The sequence below is a fragment of the Natrix helvetica genome, assembly GCF_964273705.1.
Source record: "Natrix helvetica genome assembly, chromosome: 6".
NCBI classification, from domain to species: Eukaryota; Metazoa; Chordata; class Lepidosauria; order Squamata; family Natricidae; genus Natrix; species Natrix helvetica.
Genome location: NC_138553.1, coordinates 82,688,854 through 82,712,674, shown reverse-complemented (window position 1 = coordinate 82,712,674; position 23,821 = coordinate 82,688,854). Strand labels below are relative to the sequence as shown.

At 42.2% G+C, this 23,821-nt stretch overlaps 1 protein-coding gene across 4 annotated transcripts in view; it reads left to right on the top strand.

Annotated features, from left to right (window-relative positions):
- The window catches only part of CACNA2D1 (calcium voltage-gated channel auxiliary subunit alpha2delta 1), a 333,903-nt gene that overhangs the window by 302,697 nt on the left and 7,385 nt on the right, over window positions 1-23,821 (top strand). For 3 of the 4 annotated variants that reach the window (XM_081957522.1, XM_081957524.1, XM_081957521.1), the window contains one exon: window positions 855-10,041. In XM_081957522.1, coding sequence (XP_081813648.1) covers window positions 855-971 — 117 coding nt within the window. In that variant the 3' untranslated portion in view covers window positions 972-10,041. Of the gene's footprint in view, window positions 1-854; window positions 10,042-23,821 lie in introns of those variants that run through there. The other variant, XM_081957523.1, reaches the window with a different exon arrangement.

Sequence of the window (23,821 nt, the reverse complement as noted above, 5' to 3'; positions counted from 1 at the left end):
TGCACAAATGAGTTGCAGTGAGAAGATTATTGTGTAAAGAAGTTGTTGTGGCCTGCCAGTGGCCAACGGAGCTGTCAGCAGATTCAGACAGTGAGGAGGTTGGGGAGGAACATGGGCCATTCCTGGAGTCTGGGGAAGGCTCTGTGTTGGAGGCAGAGAAAGGACCAGGGCTGTCTTGACAGTTATCAGCTGCCTTCGGAGTCAGACATCAGTGAGGCAGAAGAACAGCTGGAGCCTGTTCCCGATATGCACATTCACAGAGCTGCCAGGAGAAGGGAACAGCTAAGGAACAAGGGGCGACTCAGGAGTAAAGCCACAGGTAGACCAGTCATGAAATCCTCTTACGTTCGCTACCAGTTTGGAACTGGGAGCACGCCGAACCAGGGCAAAGCAGCAGAATCTCACATCTGAGGTAGACGGTGAATAATCCCTCCCATGGAGAATAAAGAGGAGCAAAAGGGGAGTGGAGTTTGCAGGAGGCAATTAGTTCACTTCATTAGTGTGAAGATTTGTTCCTGACTCTCAGAGGCTCCTTGCCAAGTATTTTCTTGTACAGTCATTGCATTTGGAAGGTATCGTCCTGGCAGCTCTCCAAGCCTGATAAGGTCTGTGGTTGTAAATTCACCCTTTGAAAGACGATTTGCCGGGACTTTGCTGGATGTGAAGGAGAGAAATTCGCCTTAGCTTCATAAAAAGGGGTTTTTGCTTCGTGATTTTGTGAAGCCGAGAACAGAAGTCAACATCTGTCTAGTGATGTTTCAGATAATTCTAATGACTCTCTCCCTCTCCCTCTCTCCCTCCCCCCCTCTCTCTCCCTCCCTCCTTCCCTTCCTCTCTCTCTTTTTTACCAACAGGATGATTCCACTGAGTGTGGTGGCGTCTCTGCATTAAGTCCATCACTCTTGTCTATGGTAGGAATCCAGTTGATCCTGCTCTGGATGTTATCTGGCACCAGGCCCTGCCAATTATGACCCTGAGACAGCCCAAACCTAATCTAAACCAACCGAGATCCTGCCAAAACGTTAGCCCGCCATTTTCATTCAAGGAAAAAGGAGGGGGATGGGGGCCTCCCGTCTGCTCCGGCCTGGCGATTCAATGGCGACGCCAGTGACTCTAAAATCTTCTCGGGCGGGGCAAAGGCTCTCGAAGGCACCCACCGTGGCTGCATGTTGGTGTGTCCGATCCGTTAACACTTGTGTGTGTGTGTGAATGCTTCATCATCTGGCTCATTCAGAAGCAGAATTCTGTATGTGCTTTTACTGTGGAGTTGCAGGGTTGGGGGCTGAGATCTTATCTTGTGTGTGTGCTTTTTGAAGACTCCGTGTTTAAACAAAAAAGGGCTGCCCTTTTGAGAGATCACCCCACTTCTGTTTTGTTTGCTTGGACTCGGTTTTGAGTGGGTTGCACTCCTTAAACATCGGAACGCCTGATTTGTAAAGGAAAGAGGGGGGGAAACCCCCCCAACCATTTGCCATTTCTTTCGCCTTCCGGTTTAGAATCCCTATGATTTATATGCCTGCTTTCCATTTTCTTCGAATACAAACTCAACTTCATTTCACACCGGTGTCAAATCAACCATAAACCAACGGCGTGATTTAAAAACACAAAGAGACTTCGTCACGACTTCTCCTCCTCTTCCTCCTTCCATAAACCATTGCTCCCACTGCCAACTTCAAGCCCATCAATGCAACGGCGCTCGCACAGCTGAAAACGTTTCCCGAACCTCAGGAATTTAAAATATTCTAAGGAGGGGGGCGAGCAGGAATTAAAACGATGGTTCGGAAGGTGGCAACCGGTTTTAAAATAAAAAAAGGACTTTTTAAAAAAAATGGAAAAGAAGAAAGCGAAAACGTTTTATTTAGGAAGCCGTGGTGGGCGCGATGTCAAAGACCTGGAGAACCTCAAGAGTTGAATTGGACACCGCGAGACTTTTTCACCATGATGTAAAATGCCTTATAAACAGATCACCTTTTGTTTTCTGAAAACGAATCCACTTCCATAACTTCACGAACTGGATGCAAAGTTCTGAAAAAGGCGAGCTTGAAGCAACCGATGTCAAAAACGGAATGAGTTTTTTTTTTAAAAAACAACAACCTTATCTCTTCATCCCCGTATCTGTCCTTCGTTGCGCAAGCTGTTGATAATGTCTGTATGGAACTTCCTTGTTCTCAAAGCACTTGTCTTACCGGTTTCTAAGTCCTCCAAAGTTTTCAAGACGCAACGTTTGTGAATACAAATGTCTTTGTGAATATATTGAATGTTGGTTTTCAAGGGTAATTTTTGCATGATGACGAAGCTGCTATTTTATTCAAGGTTTGGTTTGGTTTTTACCCCCAGATTTTCCCCCCTCCGTTTCTTTTTCACGGTAGAGTGTAGTTTATTGAACAGGTCTTTGAGTGATTTTTCTTTTCCTGCTGTGTGAGAAACCAAATATTGCGGTGTGATGCAATTGAATCTTAAGTAATATATTGTTAAACAGATATCTGAATCGACTGTGCAATGTAGAAGCTGAAAAAAACAGAGGAGGGCACATTTAATTATCTTCTCAGATGGGGAAAAAATGGGTTTTATAGATGAAAACATTCACCTGAATTACTATTTGCAGGTCCAGTCAATCAAATTGACAGCCGTTTATTTCAGGGTTAAAAATAATAATAATAACTGCTCGTTCCCAGCAAAATTATTTCCAATTATTATGCAGCGTCTTAACTTCTGCTTTATATCACAAATAGCAAAATGGGAAAAAAAATTTAATGAAAAAAATTGGAAAATCCAAAGCAAACCCTGTAATATCCTGTTTCCCCGAAAATAATACCTCCCTGGATAATAAGCCCAATTGGACTTTTGAGCACATGCGCTAAAATAAGCCCTCCCCTGAAAATACGCTCTCCCCTAAAATATTTAAACGCATGCACAGCTGGTCCCTGCCATTTCTTTAGGGGGGAAAGGGGGTAACTTGCCTCAAAAATAATAAGACCTCCCCAAAAATAAGGCCAAGTGCTTATTTCGGGGGGGGGAAGACCGTGTCTTATTTTCAGGGAAACACGGCACATTGAGTGACCCTTGGTTTTGAAATAAAAATATGGATTTAGCGTGAACTCAAACATCAGTCCAGTCAGTAAATGAATTAGCTTGGAGTATATAATGTGGTAGACAAAGAAGAGAACATTTTAATCAAGGAGTTTTAAAAACTCACCAATGAATGTGTGGCTTGCTTGATATCGCAGAATTCTTCTAAAAACTGCAATTCTTTGTATGAGAAGCCCCGTAAAATATCATTGCATGGGCAAGTGACTTTCATCTGATGTGGAACCCAAAGATTTTGAGGAATTTTGAGAATGCATTCGTCATAAATGAATGGCGGGTTTTTATTTTTCCTTAGTCCACTTCCATTTATTTTCCGATTTTTAGCTGAGCGCCCTTGTGAATTTTCTTCATTTCTTCATTCACAATTTAGCCACTGGTGGGATTTAAATAATTCAACAACCAGTTCTCTGCCCTAATGATTCGTTCCAACAACCTGTTCACCAAACTTCTCAGAAACTTAACAACCGGTTCTCCCAAAGTGGGGCGAACTGGCTGAATCCCACCACTGACTTTAGTGGATCTAAGAGAATTCAGTGTGGCCAATTTGGCATGGCCAACTTGCTGCGGGATATTACATTAATATCAAAGAAATGGTGGAACAGAATCAGGAAAGGAAGGTTGCAAAAGGAGGGACAACATGAAATTGGAATGACAAAAATTAAAATCATTTTTAAAATTATTTTGAACATTTAAACTGAATTGTTGAATTGTCGGATGGTGAGTTGGCTGTGGCAAGTTGTCCCATCCCTGACTTCAGCTTGTTCTAACTTTGTTATTAAAGTTAAAGTTACGAGTTAAAGTTATGAGCCACGGTGGCTCAGTGGTTAGAGTGCAGTACTGCAGGCTGCTTCTGCTGACTGCCGGCTGCCTTCAATTTGGCAGTTCGAATCTCACCAGGCTCCAGGTTGACTCAGCCTTCCATCCTTCCGAGGTGGGTAAAATGAGGACCCAAAATTGTTGGGGGCAAAAGGCTGACTCTGTAAACCGCTTAGAGAGGGCTGAAAAAGCACCGTGAAGCGGTATATACGTCTTAAGTGCTATTGCTATTAAGTTCAAGAGATGATTAAAGAAGGAATGACGAAGCAAGGTTTCCTAATTTTTCTACTTTTTTAAAAAGTGAGTTTTTGCAGGCGTTCCCATCCCAAAGAAATACTCTTAATAGAATGGAATGAGTATAATCCGGATTGCAAACTTGATTCTAGAGGACTCAGAATGGGCTGGCAAGAATCCGAATGACGACTAATGGCAACCAAATGACACAGAAAGCCTTAAATCTTTTGCGTGTCTAGTGGTTTCATGGATATTTGCAGGCCAGGTGTGGTAGCTCTTCAGTTCACATCTGTCAGGCAGGTCTTCTGTACCTTAGTGCAGGGGTCACCAACTTTTTTGGTTCTGTGGGCCGCCACTGGCATTTTGCCAGGGGGGAGGGAATGGTTTCAAGCACACAACACAAATCCCATGCAAATGAGGCTTTGCACGCTCACTTGCCACTTTGGTGGCCCAGTTCTCAATAGGCCGCAGCCTGGTAGTACTCCCCAGACTGGGATTTGGGGACCTCTGTCTTAGTGGACATCATGCTTTGCCAAAATTAGTCAGAGATGCACAATATTTCGTTGCTTCTTCTCCTCGTTGTTTCACCGCTTCTGTCCTCCATTGACGAGAATTCAGCTATTTTTTTTTTTTTTTTTAGCATTAGGGAGTCAAATCCCGCTTGCTTCTGTTGAAGCGCGGATTGCTTATTTATTTATTTATTTATTTATTTATTGGGTTTATTTATTTGCGGTCTCACCCCCCCCCCCCCCCGTGAGACCACCGTTTATTTACTGAGTTGAAAAATGAACGCTTATATCAGGAAGGGGAGGGCAATTACTTAAAATTCGGTCCTGCAGATCAAGTCACTTGCTTAATTTTTTTTTTGCTTGACAGTAGAGTTTGCCTTAATCGAAATAATTGGTCCTCATCCTTAATTTGCAGATATTTTTTTAACAGAATCCCTCTCTCTCTGAGCAACATGGCCAATGAAACTTTCCACCGATTCATCTGTATTTGGTTAGCTTGTGGCCTCTTCGGATGATTACTTTTTGTCAAAAAAAATGTCTTTTCAGGTACTGCTACTAACTACTTCCTGTAAATAATGCTTACAGTTACAATATCTACATCTATTATTATTATTATTTTTAAAGAAATGCCTTAATTAATTCCTAGTCTTTGCAATGGATAACTTTACAGCTGGTTTCCCCTCTTTCTTTCCTAATATAACTTAATTCTCCTTGTGGGAATTGGAACTTTAAGAGTTCAAATGTCAGTTCATAAATATGTCGGTGCAGCATTTGCATTAACCAGGAATGGTGCGGTGGCCTGGAGGTGGCTCTCTCACCTCTCAATCAGGAGGCTGTGAGTTTGATCCTAGGTAGAGGCAGATATTTCTCTCCCTGGGCACAATGAGAATATATCTGCTGAACAGAACTCCTCATTGGCAACAGGAAGGGCATCTGGCCAGTAAACACTATGCTAGCTCCATTCAATTGCCCAGACTCATTAAAAGGAGATGATATGCATTAACCAGAAAACAAGAAGCTTTTACTTAAAGTTGGTAGTATCCCCATGCCGATAGAAGCTGCAGATATAGGCATAGCTGGAAGATGCAGTGAGGTTCATGTACTCTAGGGGGAGTAGACTTAAAGAGTTTTTGTCTTCTTTGCTGCCACCTAGTGGTCAGATGGAGTTCACCTACCTGTTCAGCTGTTAGGAAAACATCAGGATTGCTCATTGCATGAGCAATTCCTGACCAGTGGACACATGCTCAAATGCCTGGATTTCCAAGGGAACAAATTGTACAGGAGAGCAGCAGAAAAGTCCTTGCCTGAGTAGCTCTGATGCACAGAACATCCATTCTGGCACATGTGGCAACCAAATAAAGGCGACAAGAAGCTTTTACTTAAAGAGGGTAGGACACCCATGCTGAAGGAAACTTTAGCCTAGCCCTTAGAAACCTGGGCTTGAAGCTTCTCTCTTGTGAACAGCCACCTAGTATATGTCCTATTTGGCAGGAGGAAGACGTAATTTGAACAACGTTGGCTTAAGAGAGGCCCCAGGATAACGCCTGAATGAAGTTTTCGGTGTTTCACAAATTCCCTTTTTCTACTTTGCCAGAAATCTGGTGGGAATTTTCATTAAGACTTGGCGTACGATGAGCAAATCCTACCTCATTCGTTAAGGATTCCCGGTGTTGGAAGTCTCCAAACTATTTAGACACTACCACTTATTTGGGGAGGGGGGGGGAAGGTTGGGCAGAAGGAAGAAAAGAACGGGATTTAACTTTTTTTAAAAGTTGTCTTTTCCATAGGGGTGAATTAACCTCTGCAGAATCCAGGTTTTGACCCTAAATTAGAAGCTCATTTGGGGGAGGGTCCTGGAAGCTCAGTTTCCCAGGGCTCTAGACCTTTTTCTTGGCCTATTTAGGAAGCATCTCCTTTTGGCCATTTATGACATCAGAGCTCTAATGTCAGAGAGAGAAGATTTCTAGGGATTGAGAGGAAGGGTCTGTGGTTGGATATCTCCTTGCAAGGTTGGAGTCCTTTTTCAGAGTTTTTCCTCCCTATGACCTCCAAAATTCTCTCCCAAACTGTGTAGGATTGCAGGATAACGGGATGTTGGCGCTCATCCTTTAGAATTCTCCTTCTGTTTTACCCTTGTTTTCCGTATTTAAGACGGGGGGAAAAAAGCAAAGTTCACCAAGTGTTCTATAGTTGCCTGATTCTACCTGCTTTCAAAATAGTGTTACCTATTTAAATTGCATTGGTTTTGAGGCTAGGTTTCATGCTTTGTGTTGCTGAAGATGGGCAGTTTGGTGGTTCGAATCCCTAGCGCCACGTAATGGAGTGAGCTCCCGTTATGTGTCCCAGCTTCTGCCAACTTAGCAGTTCAAAAGCACATAAAAAATGCAAGTGGAAAAATAGGAAGCACCATTGGTGGGAAGGTCACAGGGTTCCGTGCGCCTTCGGTATTGAGTCACAAAACACACCGTTTTGAATCCAAAATGGTTTTGGATCCCCTGAAAAAAATTAATAATAATCCCCTTTTGGGTTTTGAGGTGAAGCCCCCCATCTTCATTCAGTCTGGAAGCATTTGAAATTCAAGACCATTCCAAAATAATTGGGAAAGGTTCATTTTGTTCTCGAAGCAACTGTCCCTTGATGGAGCGTTTCTAATCTGGGGTATCTGGAATTTAAAATAGTATCCAGTTGAATGTTTAAAACATGTCCTTAGTTGTTTTATTGTGAGAAGGTTAGCATACCATCGACCCCTTTAGCAAAGTGCTAGTAGCACAGGTCATAGAAATAGTTGGCAAGATAAAAGTGAATTACAGTATCTTACTCATTGGACATTTCCTTCCTTCTTTTCCTCCATCCTTCCCTCCTTCCTCCCTTCACCTTTGTTGACCCTTCCTTTTTTCTCCTTTCTTCTTTTCTCTTCCTCCCACTCTCCTTCCCTCCTTCCTCCCTTTCCGTTTGTTGACCTTCCCTACCTTCTTTCCTTCCTTCCTTCTTTTCTCTTTTATTTTCTTCTTTTCCTCCCTCCCTCTCTCCTTCCCTCCTCCCTCCCTTCCCACTTGTTGACCCTTCCTTCCTGCCTTTCTTTTTTTTCTCTTTTTTTTTCTTCCTTTCCTCCCTCCCTCCCTTTCTCCTTCCCTCCTTCCTCCCTTCCCACTTGTTGACCCTTCCTCCCTTCCCATTTGTTGGCCCTTCTTTCCTTCCTCCCTCCCTCCCTTCTTTTCTTATTCCATTCTTTTCTCTTTCTTGAGTCTTACTAGACTTGGGTTTAACCATTCCTTCTCATAGCGTAATTCGATTTACTGTTAAAAAGAGTTCTACTGTAAGAAAACAACATATGTTAGAGAGTCACTCCTTGTTTTACAACTTCTGGCTATTTCACGGGATGTAGAGAAGTCGATCCAACCATTCCCATTTTTTATAGTAAGCCAGGAATGCTTATCTGAGAACTCAATCATCTTTGCTCTGGATAAGTGGGTGTTTTGGTGTTTGCTTGTTTTTTGAGAAAAAGCAAAACAGCTGTCCGATTCAATGTCCTAGATCTTTCCTCTCCCCCTGTCTCACTGCAACAACCAGCATCACTGCCAAACCATGAAATGCGGTCCATATTTGTATCCCGTTTTTTAACATGACATATATTTCTCCCCCGAGTCTGATTGAGAAGGTTTTTAGGTCTTGTTTATCTTGAACAATTTTATTAGTGATCCCTTTTCGCTGTTTTTGAGGCTTTCTTGCGGAAACTTTACGAGAAAAAAAATCAGTATTGCTGTCCTTTGTAAGTTTTCCTACAGGCCTTGCTGCGCTCCATATACGCAGTGCCCCCCTTTTTAAGTGACCTTTGCAACCTAAGTGTTACTTGCTCTTTTGAAGTCTTCAGTATTCATTAAAAGGACGTCAAAGGGAGGGGGGGTCTTTTCTCTGTCTCTCCTCCGTGGCATCTTCAGTGTGGTGGGAACCAAATTCCCTCCACGTCCTTCTGAGTCAAGGTGGACTTCCCCAGGCTGAAAGGAGTTGAGTCCTCTGTCCAGGTGTTTCAGCACACAAACTGGTCCTCCCCTAAACATCTGGTTGGTCGCCATGGAAATCTTCTTAAAAAAAAGGACTCCTTGGATTGGACTTAAGCACGTTTTTCCCCCCAGAATGGCAGCAAAATGGGGTCTTGAACCCTCTGTTGTGGGAGGCTTCCTCCACTCTAAATTCACGCAATCGACATGGCAGGTTGGACAAGGCAATGGGTGAGATGTTCCTTCAAGATGCTGAGCTTGTCTTCCTTGGTTCCACCAAAGGCGTCTCTCTCTCTCTCTCTCTCTCTCTCTCTCTCTCTCTCTGTGTGTCACGGTTGTCCTTTCCTCTGATTTATAACCTTTCTGCTGAATGTATCGACGTAATCCAAGCAAAGGGATTCAGATTTTGAACTCCTGGGGTCAATTCTAAAAGGAAATTCTGAAGGAAAATCAGAATAAAGGAGCGGGGAGGCCTCGGGAAGCCAAACGATTGGGATGACCTCGAAGCCACGGTGATACTGTATGTGCTCTGGTGTCATTTCATAACTGAAAGGCCCCTCAACTCCTTGATGGTGGGAGGAGGGGACACCGTTGACCAAAAAAAAAATCACCTTGGGTCTGAATTGACATCATTTGTGTCGCTGTTACTTGGAGTCCGTCCTCTGCATTTTTGCAAAATGGAAGGAGAACTCTACAAATGTCGATGGTGTAGAATCTCCCTTGGCTTGCATTAGGGACAACTGTTCTCCAGAAAAGACAGGCTACCTAATACCCTTCCTCAAACAGGGTCCTTACCTGTGGGTTGCTAATCCCCACCCCACGCGTTGTCACATTGCATTGTTAATATTGTTAATATCAGCGCTAGAGTATTGTAAACAGAAGGGTGGGGTTGGACGAGTGTCCAGATCTTCATGGTAACCCATTAACTAGTGGTTTGTTCATCTATTTTTGGACCTATTCTAAAAAACTGGAGTTCACGCCACAGAGAAATATTTAGGTCTGAGATCAAGCGACACCCTTCGGTCCAAATTCTATCTGGGTTCGCAGTTGAGTTGCGACAAGTCTAACTGGCCTTCCTAACATCTGGGTGGATGTTTCAATCGTGATTTGGAGTGGTTTGTCCTGGAAGGGGAGGAGTTAACCTATGACCTGGCCCTCCGCCCCGCCTCCTTTCTCTTCAGTGCTGCTGAATGGGCAGATCAGTCTTTTTTCCCTCTCGACGCTACTTTTTTGTGAATTAAAAAAAAAAGGCTGAAATGAGGCATAAAGCAAATCGTTTTGTAAAAATTTGTATAATACTGTGATAAAAAAAATAATTTATAATCTTAAAAAAAACCTGTTGTGTTGGATTATTGTGGAATAAACAGTATATTCAGAATAAAAGCTTATCCTTTGAATCGATGGCTCGTCTGTGGATTGTGAACTCCCTTCGTCTTTTAAAAGAGATCGCAATAGCGTTTAGACCAGGGGTGTCCAAACTTGGGAACTTTAAGACTTGTGGACTTCAACTCCCAGAATTCTGGGAGTTGAAGTCCACAAGTCTTAAAGTTCCCAAGTTTGGACACCCCTGGTTTAGACTTATATACTGCCCCACAGTCTTCTACAGCACTTTCTAATTCAGGGGTGTCAAAGTCAAGGCCCGGGGGAGGGGGGTTGGATCTGGTCCACAGGGTGCTTAGATCTGGCCCGCGGGCCACCCTGGAAATAGCAAAGGACTGGCCTGCGGTGCCTCTACCAGCAGAAATGGAGCCCAGGAGGGCTGCTTTCTCCATTTTCACTGGCAGAGGGTTGTAGGAGGCCACTGCAGCCAAAAATGGAGCTCGGGGCCCCGTTCTCACTGGCAGAGTGCTCGGGCCACCACAGGCGCCCCCGACACGAGTAACATCAAACTGGCCACACCCACCCTGGCCCCCCGAGGTCAGGTAAAAACCTGATGTGGAGTCGGAGGCAAAGGGGGGGGCAGGGCCATTCGACAGTTATCAGCTGCCTTCGGAGTCAGACATCAGCGGGGCAGAAGAACAGCTGGAGCCTGTTCCCAGTGTGAGCATACACAGAGTTGCCAGACGAAGAGAACAGCTGAGGAACAGGGGTCAACTTGAGAGGAAGGCCACAGATGGACGATAAATGCCCCCTCCCAGAGGAAGTAAAAGAGGAGTGAAAGGGGAGTGGAGTTTGCAGGAGACCATTAGTTCGCTTAATTGATTTGTGACTCTCCGAGGCTCTTGGCCAAGTTCTGCAGATATCAGCCTGGCAGCTCTCCAAGCCAGAGAAGGTCTGTGACTGTAAATCCTCCCTTGAAAGACTTTGCTGGATGTGAATGAGCAGAATTCACAGTCAATTAATAAAAGGAGTGGAATTTTTTTTAAAAGATTTTTTTTTAATTTTTGGTTAAACAGACAAACACAACACAATAAAATAAAATAAAATCATCTTTCGTTACATATTGTAAGAAGTGTGTCGATTGGTTACAAATAACTTCGTGCATCTCTTCCACAGTCATTACTTATAATTCATAGCACATTCTATATTTTAAATCAAAAATCTTTATATATCTTACTATCAACATCCCAAAAAATTTTCCTCCCTTTTTGCTATCTGGCTTTAACCTCCTTAGAAATGGGAGAGCTGATGAGTCCACGAAAGGTATCTTTATTATTTCCAGAAAACCTTTTGAGTCATGCAAAATTGATACCTGGCTCCTATTCGCTTTTGCTGGATGGATTTTTGATTTTTCTTTTTTGGTTGAAACAGCCCTTTTTAAGTGCATTACCAAATTGTAAAACCACGCTTCCCTGGAGCAACTGAACTTTTACAACAGCTTTCAAGATTCTTACACCTTCGGTTGAAAAAAAAAAAACACGGAGGGAGGGGAGATAAACCCTTGGCCCGTGGAAATGATTGGGGTCCCAGGGTAAAAGGAATCCTCTATTGCAATTCCATGTTCTTTAGCTAATGAAAACGGAGAATTGTCATAGACTTCTTGCACGCTTCGACTGTTCTTCGGAAGATGTGTCTTAATTTCGAATGCTCTACTCTATCCTGATTTATAGCCGAGGCACGTCCAACCCAATTTTAGATCTATTATTCAAGAAAAACCCTAGATAGATATTAAGTGGATGATGAAAGCCGTAGCCAATGATTCTGGAAATCAATGACTTAAAAGCATCTGGTTATAATAACAGAATAACAAAGTTGGAAGGGACCTCAGAGGTTTTCTAGTCCAACCCCCTGCTCAGGAAGAAAACACTATACCATTCCAGACAAATGACTATCCAGTCTCTTCTTAAAAACCTCCAGTGTTGGAGCATTCACAACTTCTGGAGGCAATTTCTGTTCCACTGATTAATTGTTCCCACTGTCAGGAAATTTCTCCTTAGTTCCTTGGTTAGCTTCCATCCGTTGCTTCTTGTCCTGCCTTCAGGTATTTTGGGGAACAGATTGACTTCCTCTTCTTTGGGGCAGCTCCTGAGATACTGGAAGACTGCTATCAGGTTCCCCCTAGTCCTTCTTTTCATTAAACTAGATTGTAACTTTGAATGTCTATGGAGTTTCTCAGTCCTCCAGGTCATGGTTGTCCCCGAGATGCTTTTGTTCAAGAGGCAACTGGACTTTCTTTAGTTTTTCTTTGAAGACATTTCGCTTCTCATCCAAGAAGCTTCTCCTGCTTTGACTTGAATGGTGAGGAATGGAACTTTGAACGGTCACTGAGCAAACTCTTGTAAGTCGAGGACTACTTGTGTAGATAAATCAGTTGTAAAACTATTGCAAATGCGACATGGAGGGGCGTCAAATAGGCAGGTAGTCAAATGCTCTTATTCAGAGTTCCTTATCCACAGCACATCTGGACTTCATAGGATGCATAAAGGGCTATTTGTCAAAACAAAGGCATCAGGATAGGTCAAAACTACAGCACCACACAACTTCTGTTTACAACTTCTGGAAGCAAGTTGTTCCATGGATTAATTATTCTAACTAAATTTCTCCTTAGTTCTAAGTTGCTTCTCTCCTTGATAAATTTCCACCCATTGCTTCGTGTCCTGCCCTGCTTTGGGGAATAAGTTGACCCATTCTTGTTTGTGGCAGCCCCTGAGATATTGGAACACTGCTATCATGTCTCCCCTAATCCTTCTTTTCATTATAGTACCTCCAAAAGTATCCACCTAAAAAAAAAACTTTATTCAACTTTGCTAAAGTATCGCCCGCCTTGGAGTTTTTCTGAATTACATTTTCACCAAAGGGTTCAAGTACTATCTGGTGTCCACACCTCAGTAGACATGGGATCGTAAATGCTGACGATTCCACGAAAGGTATCTTTATTATTTCCAGAATATTTTTGAATTCCAGCAACAGTTCTTCATAAGTTTTAGCCTCCAGCCCCCTAATCATCTTTGTTGCTCGTCTCTGCTCTCTAGAGCTCTGAGAGGCGAAGGAATCTTCAAGCGTCTAGACAGATATCTACTGAAAATACAGGGCGGGCTCCGTTTTTCTTTTTAAGGTTATTTTCCAGGCAGCTGAACTTCACCAACCAAACTCATGCATATTGTCAACGCTGCGTATATTTAATATAAAGGTAAAGGTTCCCCTCACACATATGTACTAATCATTCCCGACTCTAGGGGCCGGTGCTCATCTCCATTTCAAAGCCAAAGAGCCAGCGCTGTTTCTGTGGTCATGTGGCCGGCATGACTCAACGCCGAAGGCGCACGGAATGCTGTTCCCTTCCCACCAAAGGTGGTTCCTATTTTTCTACTTGCATTTTTATGTGCTTTCGAACTGCTAGGTTGGCAGAAGCTGGGGCAAGTCATGGGAGCTCACTCTGCTACGCGACGCTAGGGATTCGAACCGCCGAACTGCCGACCTTTCTGATCGACAAGCTCAGCATCTTCAGCACTGAGCCACCACATCCCACTTAGGATTTGTGGTGGAGGCTAAAACATCTGCAGGAGAGAGTTTAAAAATACCCGAATTAGCAGCGTGCTTCTTTCCCTTGACTTCCTCGGCGTTTTGTCTTGTGGTTTTCCATTTCAGGATTAATATTTCTGAGTTGATTGATCTGGAGTATTCTCATCATAAGCACCAACCAAAAGGAAAAAAAACATATTGATTTAAAACAAAGGAGACAATTCCATGTTCTTAAAACATCTTTCTAATCCAGAACAGCAGGCGTGCTATTCTCAGACAGTTTTCTCATCTCCAGCCTTGTGTGGGGCTGCAGTTTTGACATATCTTGATGTCTTTGTTTTGACAAATAGCCCTTTGTGCATCCTATGAAGTCCAGATGTGCTGTGGATAAGGAGCTCTGAATAAGAGCACTTGACTATCTGCCCATTTGACACCCTTCCGTGTAGCATTTGCAATGGTTTTACAACCGATTCATCTGTACAAGTAGTCCTCGACTTACAACAGTTTGCTTAAGGACCGTTCAAAGTCCCATTCCTCACCATTCAAGTCGAAGCGGGAGAAGCTTCTTGCATGAGAAGTGAAACATCTTCAAAGAAAAACTAAAGAAAGTCCAGTTGCCTCTTGAAAAAAAAAAACACCTTGGGGACAACCATGACCTGAATGACTGAGAAACTCCATAGACATTCAAAGTTACAATCTAGTTTAATGAAAAGAAGGACTAGAGGTGACATGATAGCATGTTCTGATATCTCAGGGGCTGCCACAAAGAAGAGGGAGTCAAGCTATCAAGCTATTCTCCAAAGCACCTGAGGGCAGGACAAGAAGCAATGGGTGGAAACTGATCAAGGAGAGAAGCAACTTAGAACTGAGGAGAAATTTCCTGACAGTTAGAACAATGAATCAGTGGAACAGAAGTTGCCTCCAGAAGTTGTAAATGCTCCAACACTGGAAGTCTTTAGGAAGATGTTGGATAACCATTTGTCTGAATGGGTGTAGGGTTTCTTGCCTAGGCAGGGGGTTGCTCCCTTCCAACTTTTGTTATTCTATTCTATTCTGTTTTGTTCTATTCTATTCTATGAAGCAATGCATGGAAACTAACGAAGGAGAGAAACAACCTAGATCTAAGGAGAAATTTCCTGACAGTGAGAACAATTAACCAGAGCAACAACTTGCCTCCAGAAGTTGTGAATGCTCCAACACTGGAAAATTTTAGGAAGACATTGGACAACCAAGTGGTGTAGGGTTTCCTGCCTGAGGAGGAGGGTTGGACTAGAAGACCTCCAAGGTCCCTTCCAACTCTGTTATTGTATTCTAATTGGCACTGAAAAATCTGATTTACATCTATTTTTCACACTTACAACCATAGCAAACATCTCCATGGTTGTGTGATCAAAATTCAGCTCATATCATTATGATGGTCGCGTTGACCTGGGATGTTGTGATCACCTTTTGGTGACTTTCTGACAAGCAAAGTTGATGAGGAAACCAGACCAGGAAAAAATGAGACTGTCCCAGTTCCGAAGCAGTCATGGTAGCTCCAAGTTTGAGCAGTTGAATGGAGTGGACGGTGGAAGTCTAGAAATGATGTGGTAGCTTGATTGCCTTAAGTAAAGAGCAGCTGCGGTGTCGATCTGACGTTTATTAATATTTATTATTCGGGCTGCCAAGGAGGAAGGATTTTCTGCTTCAGCTATCAAAATAATTTTCTTGAGCCTTTGCTCTGTTTAGTTCCTTGATTTATATTCTCCTTGGCCAGCCATAGATCTTGAACCAGTCTGCTAAATAGTTCCAAAAAGTCTGGCCTTCGGTAGACCATGGAGACATGTCTTCTGATGTGGAGACCTTCTACTCTAAAGAGAGAATCCATATGGTGGACATTTAGTTCTGGGCCCCAGATCCTTGAAGCCAAATACACTCCTGCATTGTTCTCAAATAACCCATTAGTCAGCCTGTCCTACCACAGGAAGAGAAATATATTTTGCATTGGTCCTTACCTGAAATCTAACTGCCAATCAGCCCCAGGCATCTAATGTTCTAGTTTATTATCTCTTCCAGGATGGAGACAGCACCGATCCTAGGCAAAAGCCATCCACAAACTTGTCTCCAGTTGGTATCAGAGCATTAACAAGTAACCTACATAAAGCGGAATGGACAGAAATAGGTACATCCCAATGCGTGATTACAAACATCAATGTGATTTGAAAATGCAAATGTACTTCTGATTATATTATTAGTTGTGAAGTCATGTCTGACACATCGTGACCCCATGGATAATGTTCCCCCAGGCCTTCCTGTCCTCTACCATCCTCTGGAGTCCATTTAAGCTCACGCCTACTGCTTTGGTGACTCCATCCAGCCACCTCCTTCTCTGCCGTCCCCTTCTTCTTCTTTTGCCCTCCATCGTTCCCAGCATGAGGCTCTTCTCCAATGAGTCCTTCCTTCTCATTATGTGGCCAGTCGTGTCTGACCCAACGCAACAGATGAGGTGTCCAAAGTCTTTGAGTTTCCTCTTCAGGATCTGGCCTTCTAAAGAGCAAATCAGGGTTGATCTCCTCTAGGACTGACCGGTTGGATGGCCTTGCAGTCCAAGGGACTCGCAGGTGTCTTCTCCAGCACCAGAATCCAAAGGTCTCCATTCTTTGGCACTCAGCCTTCCTTATGATCCAGCCTTCACAGCCATCCATTGCAACTGGGAAAACCAGTTTATGATTATATACCTAAATTCTAATTATATGCACAAACCTTGGCTCCTATCACCATATATGATCAGACTCTCTTTGTGAGGGAGATGGACAGCTCAAAAACGCATCAATTTTTTTAAAAAAAAATAAACCTGAAGAATATATTTCATTCATTGATGAAGCAATCAAAGCAAACCACAAAACGTACCCAGTTGAAAAGTCAGTGTAACTTCAAATCCATAATCTTAGGGACATATGATAATATGTATGTGAGTGTGTGCATGTATTTAGAGTGTAGATACTGTAGATAGATAGATAGATAGATAGATAGATAGATAGATAGATAGATAGATAGATAGATAGATAGATAGGTGATAGATAGATAGATAGATAGATAGATAGATAGATAGATAGATAGATAGATAGATAGATGATAGATAGAGATAAATAATGGATGGATGGATGGATATATAGATATGATAGATAAAATAAACATAGATAGATAGATAGATAGATAGATAGATAGATAGATGATAGATAGATAGATAGATAGATAGATAGATAGATAGATAGATAGATGATAGAGCTGATAGATAGATTGATTGATAGATAATTACAAACCAACTATTAATGCAATAGAGATAGTCAATGTCATTGAAAGCCCGACCATTCTTATTTCAAACAATCAAGCTCTCCTCATCGTACACCAAAGCTCTAAAAACTATGGCTAACAGAAACCCAGAAAATAAATGAGCAAAGTCAATTTAAATCATGTTTTATTTCAATTCAATTCCTTTTGTTCTGGGGTTGCCTTTAAGACAGTGTTGACTTCCGGTGATTTCCTAAATGTTTCGTATCTATACAGCTTTCCATCCCGGTTAAAACAAAACGAAACCCATAGTTGCAACTTTGGAGGCTCACAGGAGGGCTTACTCTTTGTCTTTCATCTGTGTTTTACATCTGTGTTTTGCGAGCTGGATAACTTCCAGGAGATTTTTAACTCTGAGAATTCTCAAGCAATGACAGAAGAACGTGGGGGAATTGAGGAGTTGATGCCCCCTAATTTGAAAGCTGCCAAGTTTGCAAACCACGGGGCAGGTCCACATTCAACACTGCATTGCATTATTTTACAAGTATATAATTCACTTAGTATTTTTCTTCAATGTCAACGTTGAGAGCCAATGAGCTCACGATAATTCTTAAGCCATCAAATTTTAACTTGCCGCAGTAAAAGCACCGGCAATTCGTCTCTTTTTCCCACATTAAATCAATCGGTCAATTAGTGAGGATTCAAGTTTCTTGTCGCAGCAGATGGAAAAACCAGAAATTAAAATGCCATCTGAAAAATTAAGACATTTCAAGATTGATCTGGTATTTTCTAGTTAAATCAGATCTTGACAAAAGCATGAGTAACAACCAGCTCTTGAAAAGAAAAGAAAAAAAATAGAACGAACTATTGAAACTATTTCCAAAGAGGCGAGTTACTAATTGTGTCTCCCATTAATATTGTAGGAAAGAAAAACATTTTTAGCTGAAGCCAAATCACCAATTCATAAAGACCAGGGATCAAGCAAGAAATCCATCTCTAGCTTTAGGGAATCAAGAGATCTTGGCTCAGAATCAATTACGAAAGTCAGAAAGCAAATTAAAATATGATATTAAAATAGTACATTGAATAGTGTATATGGAATGCAAACATTGGCAGTCACGCCTTATATACAGAGGTGAACGGACATTGGTCAAATTCAACTATTTAAGAGAAAGAAAAGAAGGAGTAACAGGGATACATGTGGCCTTAAAGAATTTATTTTAAATATGAATAGAGAAGAATAGAATAGCAGAGCTGGAAGGGACCTCGGAGGTCTTCTAGTCTGACCCCAGCTTAGGCAGGAAACCCTGCACCACTTCAGACAAATGGTTGTCCAATTTCCTCTTAAAAACTTCCAGTGTTGGAGCATTCACAACTTCTGGAGGCAAGTTGTTCCACTGATTAATTGTTCAAACTGAGCAATGATTTTGTTGACTTTATTTTGATCAATATAGGATTAAAAATTGATTTAAAAAATATCTTTATTTTACTTAGGATCTCAGAATAAATTGGAGATCACCAGAAATGGTAGACCTTTACAGAGTGCAAAGACAAGTAAACTCTGTGAAGCAAATTCTTCTTAATGCTAATTTCTAATAGTCTTGTGAAAAAATAATCTTGAGCCAGCCAAGTTTTGCAGCTGCCAAAAAAAGCCAACGGTTGCATCAATCAAGGGATAGAATCAAGATCAGACGAAGTGTTAATACCATTTTATAATGCCTTAGTAAGACCACACTTGGAATACTGCATCAAGGTTTGGTCAACATTTTATGAAAAAGATGTGGAGATTCTAGAAAGAGTGCAGAGAAGAGCAACTAAGAGGATTTGAGGACTGGATGAGAAAATATACGAAGAACGGTTGCAGGAACTGGGCATGTCTCGTTGGATGAAAAGAAGGAGTAGGAGAGACATGATAGCAGTCTTCCAATATCTAAGGGGCTGCCACAGAGAAGAGAGGGTTAACCTATTCTCCAAAGCACCCAAAGGCAGGAGAAACAGCAACAGATGGAAACTAATCATAGAGAGAAGCAACCTAGAAATAAGGAGAAATTTCCCGATAATGAGAACTATTAATCAGAGGAATGGCTTACCTCCAGAAGTTGTGGGAGCTCCAATACTGGAGATTTTTTTTTAAAGAAGAGATTGGACAACCATTTGGCATAGGGTTTCCTGCCTGAGCAAAGGGTTGGACTAGAGGACCTCCAAGGTCCCTTCCAACTCTGTTATTGTGTTCAAACAGAAAGGCAAATTCCAGTGGCTTTTCTGGATTTGTTCAATATTAAATCATCCCCCCCCAAATGTTGTCCTTCAAGAGCAATTCCAACAGCTGTTGCTATTTTTTTAAAGAGCCTTAATAACATCATTCAGTTATCAGACTGACATTTGTCAAAGGGGGGGGGGTAGTAGTAGACAGTTGGCTGTGAGGGTCTGAAAGTTCAGACAAAGATGGAGTGGTGGTAATTTTAGTCAAATAAACACTGAGGGTTCAGAAGGAGCATGTTAGGGGGCAATTAACCCACTCCCTCTAGCTTTTTCGTCCCACCCACCCCCCCTCTGCTTTTGAGAGAATTTATTTTTACGCCATGTATTGTTTTAAGAACATTTCCCCCCACTTTTCTGCACCAAACAAAATCTGGCAAAGAGGTTTGCGATGGTGGCTCCTATTTGGATGTTTTCAGTGGTTTGGAGAAAGTTGCTGCAACTTGCCGTGGTTCTTCGGTTAATCTTTTATAAGGATCACCCTTGGCCAATAAAGAACTTCTATTCTATTCTATTCTATTCTATTCTATTCTATTCTATTCTATTCTATTCTCTATTCTCTATTCTCTATTCTCTATTCTCTATTCTACTCTATTCATTCTATTCTATTCTATATTCCTATTCTATTCCTATTCCATTCCATTCCATTCTCTATTCTGTTCCGTTCCGTTCCATTCCTATTCTATTCTATTCTATTCTATTCTATTCTATTCCATTCTGTTTCTTATTCTGTTCCATTCTATTCTATTCTATTCTATTGCTATTGTATTCTATTCCTATTCTATTCCATTCCATTCTCTATTCTGTTATTTTCAATTCTGTTCAGTTCCATTCCATTCATATTCTATTCTATTCTATTCTATTCTATTCCATTCCATTCCATTTTCTATTCTGTTCTGTTCTGTTCCATTCTATTCCATTCCATTCTATTCTATTCTATATTGCTATTCTATTCTATTCCTATTCTATTCCATTCCATTCTCTATTCTGTTCTCTTCAATTCCATTCAGTTCCATTCCATTCCATTCCATTCCATTCCATTTCCATTCCATCCCATTCTATTCTATTCCATTCCATTCCATTCCATTTTCTATTCTATTCCCTTCCCTTCCCTTCCCTTCCCTTCCCTTCCCTTCCCTTCCCTTCCATTCCATTCCATTCCATTCCATTCCATTCTATTCTATTCTATTCTATTCTATTCTATTCTATTCCATTCCATTCATATAGATCTCCAAGGAATGTTAGGATCACCCTGCCATCATAGTGGCAATAAATTATGAAGGCATATTATTGACCCAGTAATGGCAGGGCCATTCTTGAAACTCCTTAGAGGGGAAATTTGGTCTCCTTCTACATTGGTAAATGTCAGCCCTTGACTAAGACAGCAACCTTACAATAGGTTGAAAGTGAATTTAGTCTTGTAACGGTTTTTCCTGGCACCACCTGGAACTCAAAGTTTGAAGATGGAATAGTGGGCACCTATCCAGGAGCTTTAAAAGCCAATTTTGGCTTCTTACTTAAAAGGAAGGATCAGATCAGGAATCCAAAACCACTTAGGACAAGTCTAGAAATGGTAATATTCTCAGGCTCACTGAAGCCAACGGATAAGGTTGCGATAGAGGGAGAATGTTTGTATAACATTTACATACCCAGTGGTGCAGTGGTGGGATTCAAATTTTTTTACTACCAGTTCTGTGGCGTGGCTTGATTGGCATGATGTGGCTTGGTGGGCATGTCTTGGTGAGCATGGCAGGGGAAGGTTACTGTAAAATCTCCATCCCTCCCCACTTCAGGGGAAGGATACTGTAAAATCTCCATTCTCTTCCCACTCCAGGGGAAGGATGTTGCAAAATCCCCATTCCCTCCCCACTCCAGGGGAAGGATATTGCAAAATCCCCATTCTCTTCCCACTCTAGGGGAAGGATACTATGAAATCTCCATTTCTTCCCCACTCCAGGGGAAGGATACTGTAAAATCTCCATTCTCTTCCCACTCCAGGAAAAGGATACTGTAAAATCTCCATCCCTCCCCACTTCAGGGGAAAGATATTGCAAAATCCCCATTCCCTCTCGATCAGCTGGGACTTAGGAGGTAGAGAAGAGATGGGGACAGGGACAGAGGTGGCATTTACTGGTTCTCCAAACTACTCAAAATTTCACTACCGGTTCTCCAGAACTGGTCAGAACCTGCTGAATACCACTTCTGCAATGGTGGTATTCAGCCGGTTTGGGCAGGTTTTGGTGACCCGGTAGTGGTGACCTGTGGGTGCCTGCCCACCCGCCCTGGCATTATGCCATCCTATTTAGCCACATTTTCTAAGCCACGTGCAGAAGTACAAGCCGCACACACTCACATTTTTGGTGTCCGGCGAACCGGTGGTAAAATTATGTGACATCCACCTCTGCACCTACCATACAACAGAGACAATCAGCAAGGTAAACAAGGGAACGAAATGTCCAACAGGCCTCCTCCTCACCTGTCCCATTTTACGACCTTTCTTGCCACAGTTGTTAAGTGAATCACCACAGTTGTTAATTAAGCTAGTAATACGGTTGTTAAGTGAATCTGGCTTCCTCATTGACTCCTCACAAGGTCGCAGAAGGGGATCGTTTGATCACCAGGACGCAGTGAGCGTCATAAACAGGAGTCCATTGCCAAACATCTGAATTTTCATCAGACGACCATGGTGAATGCTGCAACGGTCGTAAGTATGAAAAATGGACATAATTCACTTTTTTCAGTGCCGTTGTACCTTTGAGCGGCCACTAAATGAAGTGTTGTAAGTCAAGAACTATTCTTGAGGGAGAGGACCATAACAGAGGAAGCTTGCCTCCATGGGCCCACCAGATGGCATCACTGCGTTGACCTGATCCATAGCATCTCCCATCATTCACCAGAACATTCTCCACAAGATCTAGTTTTTTAAAAAGCAGAGATGTTGTTTGTAATCAGGAGGACCAAAGCTTCAAACTGCACCCCAGAATTGCCCAGGGTTTCATTTATGGTAGCCATCTTTTTTAACCACTGCTTACATATAAGCTACATTAACATGGGGATGCAATCAAGATCAAGGGAGGCAATAATACCACTCTATGAAGCTTTAGTAAGGCCACACGTGGAATCCTGCATCCAGTTTTGGTCACCACGCTATAAAAACGATGTTGAGACTCTAGAAATTGTGCAGAGAAGAGCAACCAAGAGGATTAGGGGACTGGAGGCTAAAACATATGATGAACTGTTCAACATATGATGAACGGTTGCATGACTAGTCGAGGGAAGAGAAGGACCAGGGGAGACATGATAGCAGTCTTCTTTCTTTCTTTCTTTCTTTCTTTCTTTCTTTCTTTCTTTCTTTCTTTCTTTCTTTCTTTCTTTCTTTCTTTCTTTCCTTCCTTCCTTCTTCCCTTCCTTTCCCTTTCTGCCTTTCTGTCTTCCCTTTTTTTCCTTTCCCCCCTTTTACCTTTCTCTCTCCCTCCCTCTTTCTTATTTCCTTATTTTCTTACCTTCCTTCCTTCCTTCCTTCCTTCCTTCTTTCTTTCTTTCTTTCTTTCTTTCTTTCTTTCTTTCTTTCTTTCTTTCTTTCTTTCCTCCTTCCCTCCCTCCTTCCTTCCTGCTTTCAAACCTTCCTGCTTTCCTTCCTTCCTTCCTTCCCTTTCTGCCTTTCTGTCTTCTTCCCTTTTTCCTTCCTTCCTTCCTTCCTTCCTTCCTTCCTTCCTTCCTTCCTTCCTTCCCTCCCTCCCTTCCTCTCTCTCTCTTTTTCATTTTAGCCCAGTCTTCAGCTTTTGGCAATGATGGCCTGGGATTCTTTTAGAAAAGGAAATACTAAACTCCAGAATGGTGTCCTACATCTCTTGTTTTGGTTTAACTATGTTGTGAAACATCCCCACGTGACACCCCGCCCCCCCGAAGGGGAAGGTGGCACACCATGTGCATTAGGAAAATATCTCCAGAAGAGGAACCAACCACCCCTTTCCAAGTTGCTAAATAGGTTGGTGGTTGTGCTCTAACAATGAGGATCATTAGGAAGTGAAAGTGAACTTGAGGTCACGGGAGCCCTCTGAGAAACCAGCTGGATGAAATGAGATCAAGGGACAAGAAAGTAGCTGATCATCATGATGGGTTATTTATAGGGCAGGAAGGGAAGTCAGCATGGAAGATCATCCAGACCATTAGCTCAACTGGCTTATGTAGAAGACCCGAGAAAGAATGTGAAGTTCAAGAGATGTTTCTGGAGAGCCTCAATCATCCAGGTCATGGTTGTCCCAAAGGTGCTTTTTCCAAAAGGCCACTGGACTTCCTTATAGAACTTTTGGACTTTCTTGCAGGACTTTCTTGGGACATCTGTATTGACCTTCATCTGTGGACTTTCTTGCTTTCCCTCCCCACTCTTTGAAGATGTTTTGCTTCTCTTCCAAGAAGGTTCTTCAGTTCAGAACTCCAGAACTGAAGAAGCTTCTTGAATGGGAAGCAACGTGTTCTTCAAAAGGATAGCAAAAACCAAAACTAAGAAAGTTTTGTTGATTCAACGGGGCATAGAACTCCCCAAATATAGCGATGACAGAAAACACAATTCATTTAAGGTGAACAGATTCACAGGATCCAATGTGAGTCGGTCACTAGGATTAAAGGTTTATTCTTCCAAGCTTTGGGGCTCATGCTGTACCCCATTCTCTCTCTCTTCAGAATCAGGTTTGCTTGTAGCTTATGCAGCAATATTTGATAATGAATTGGTCCTGCAGATTATGC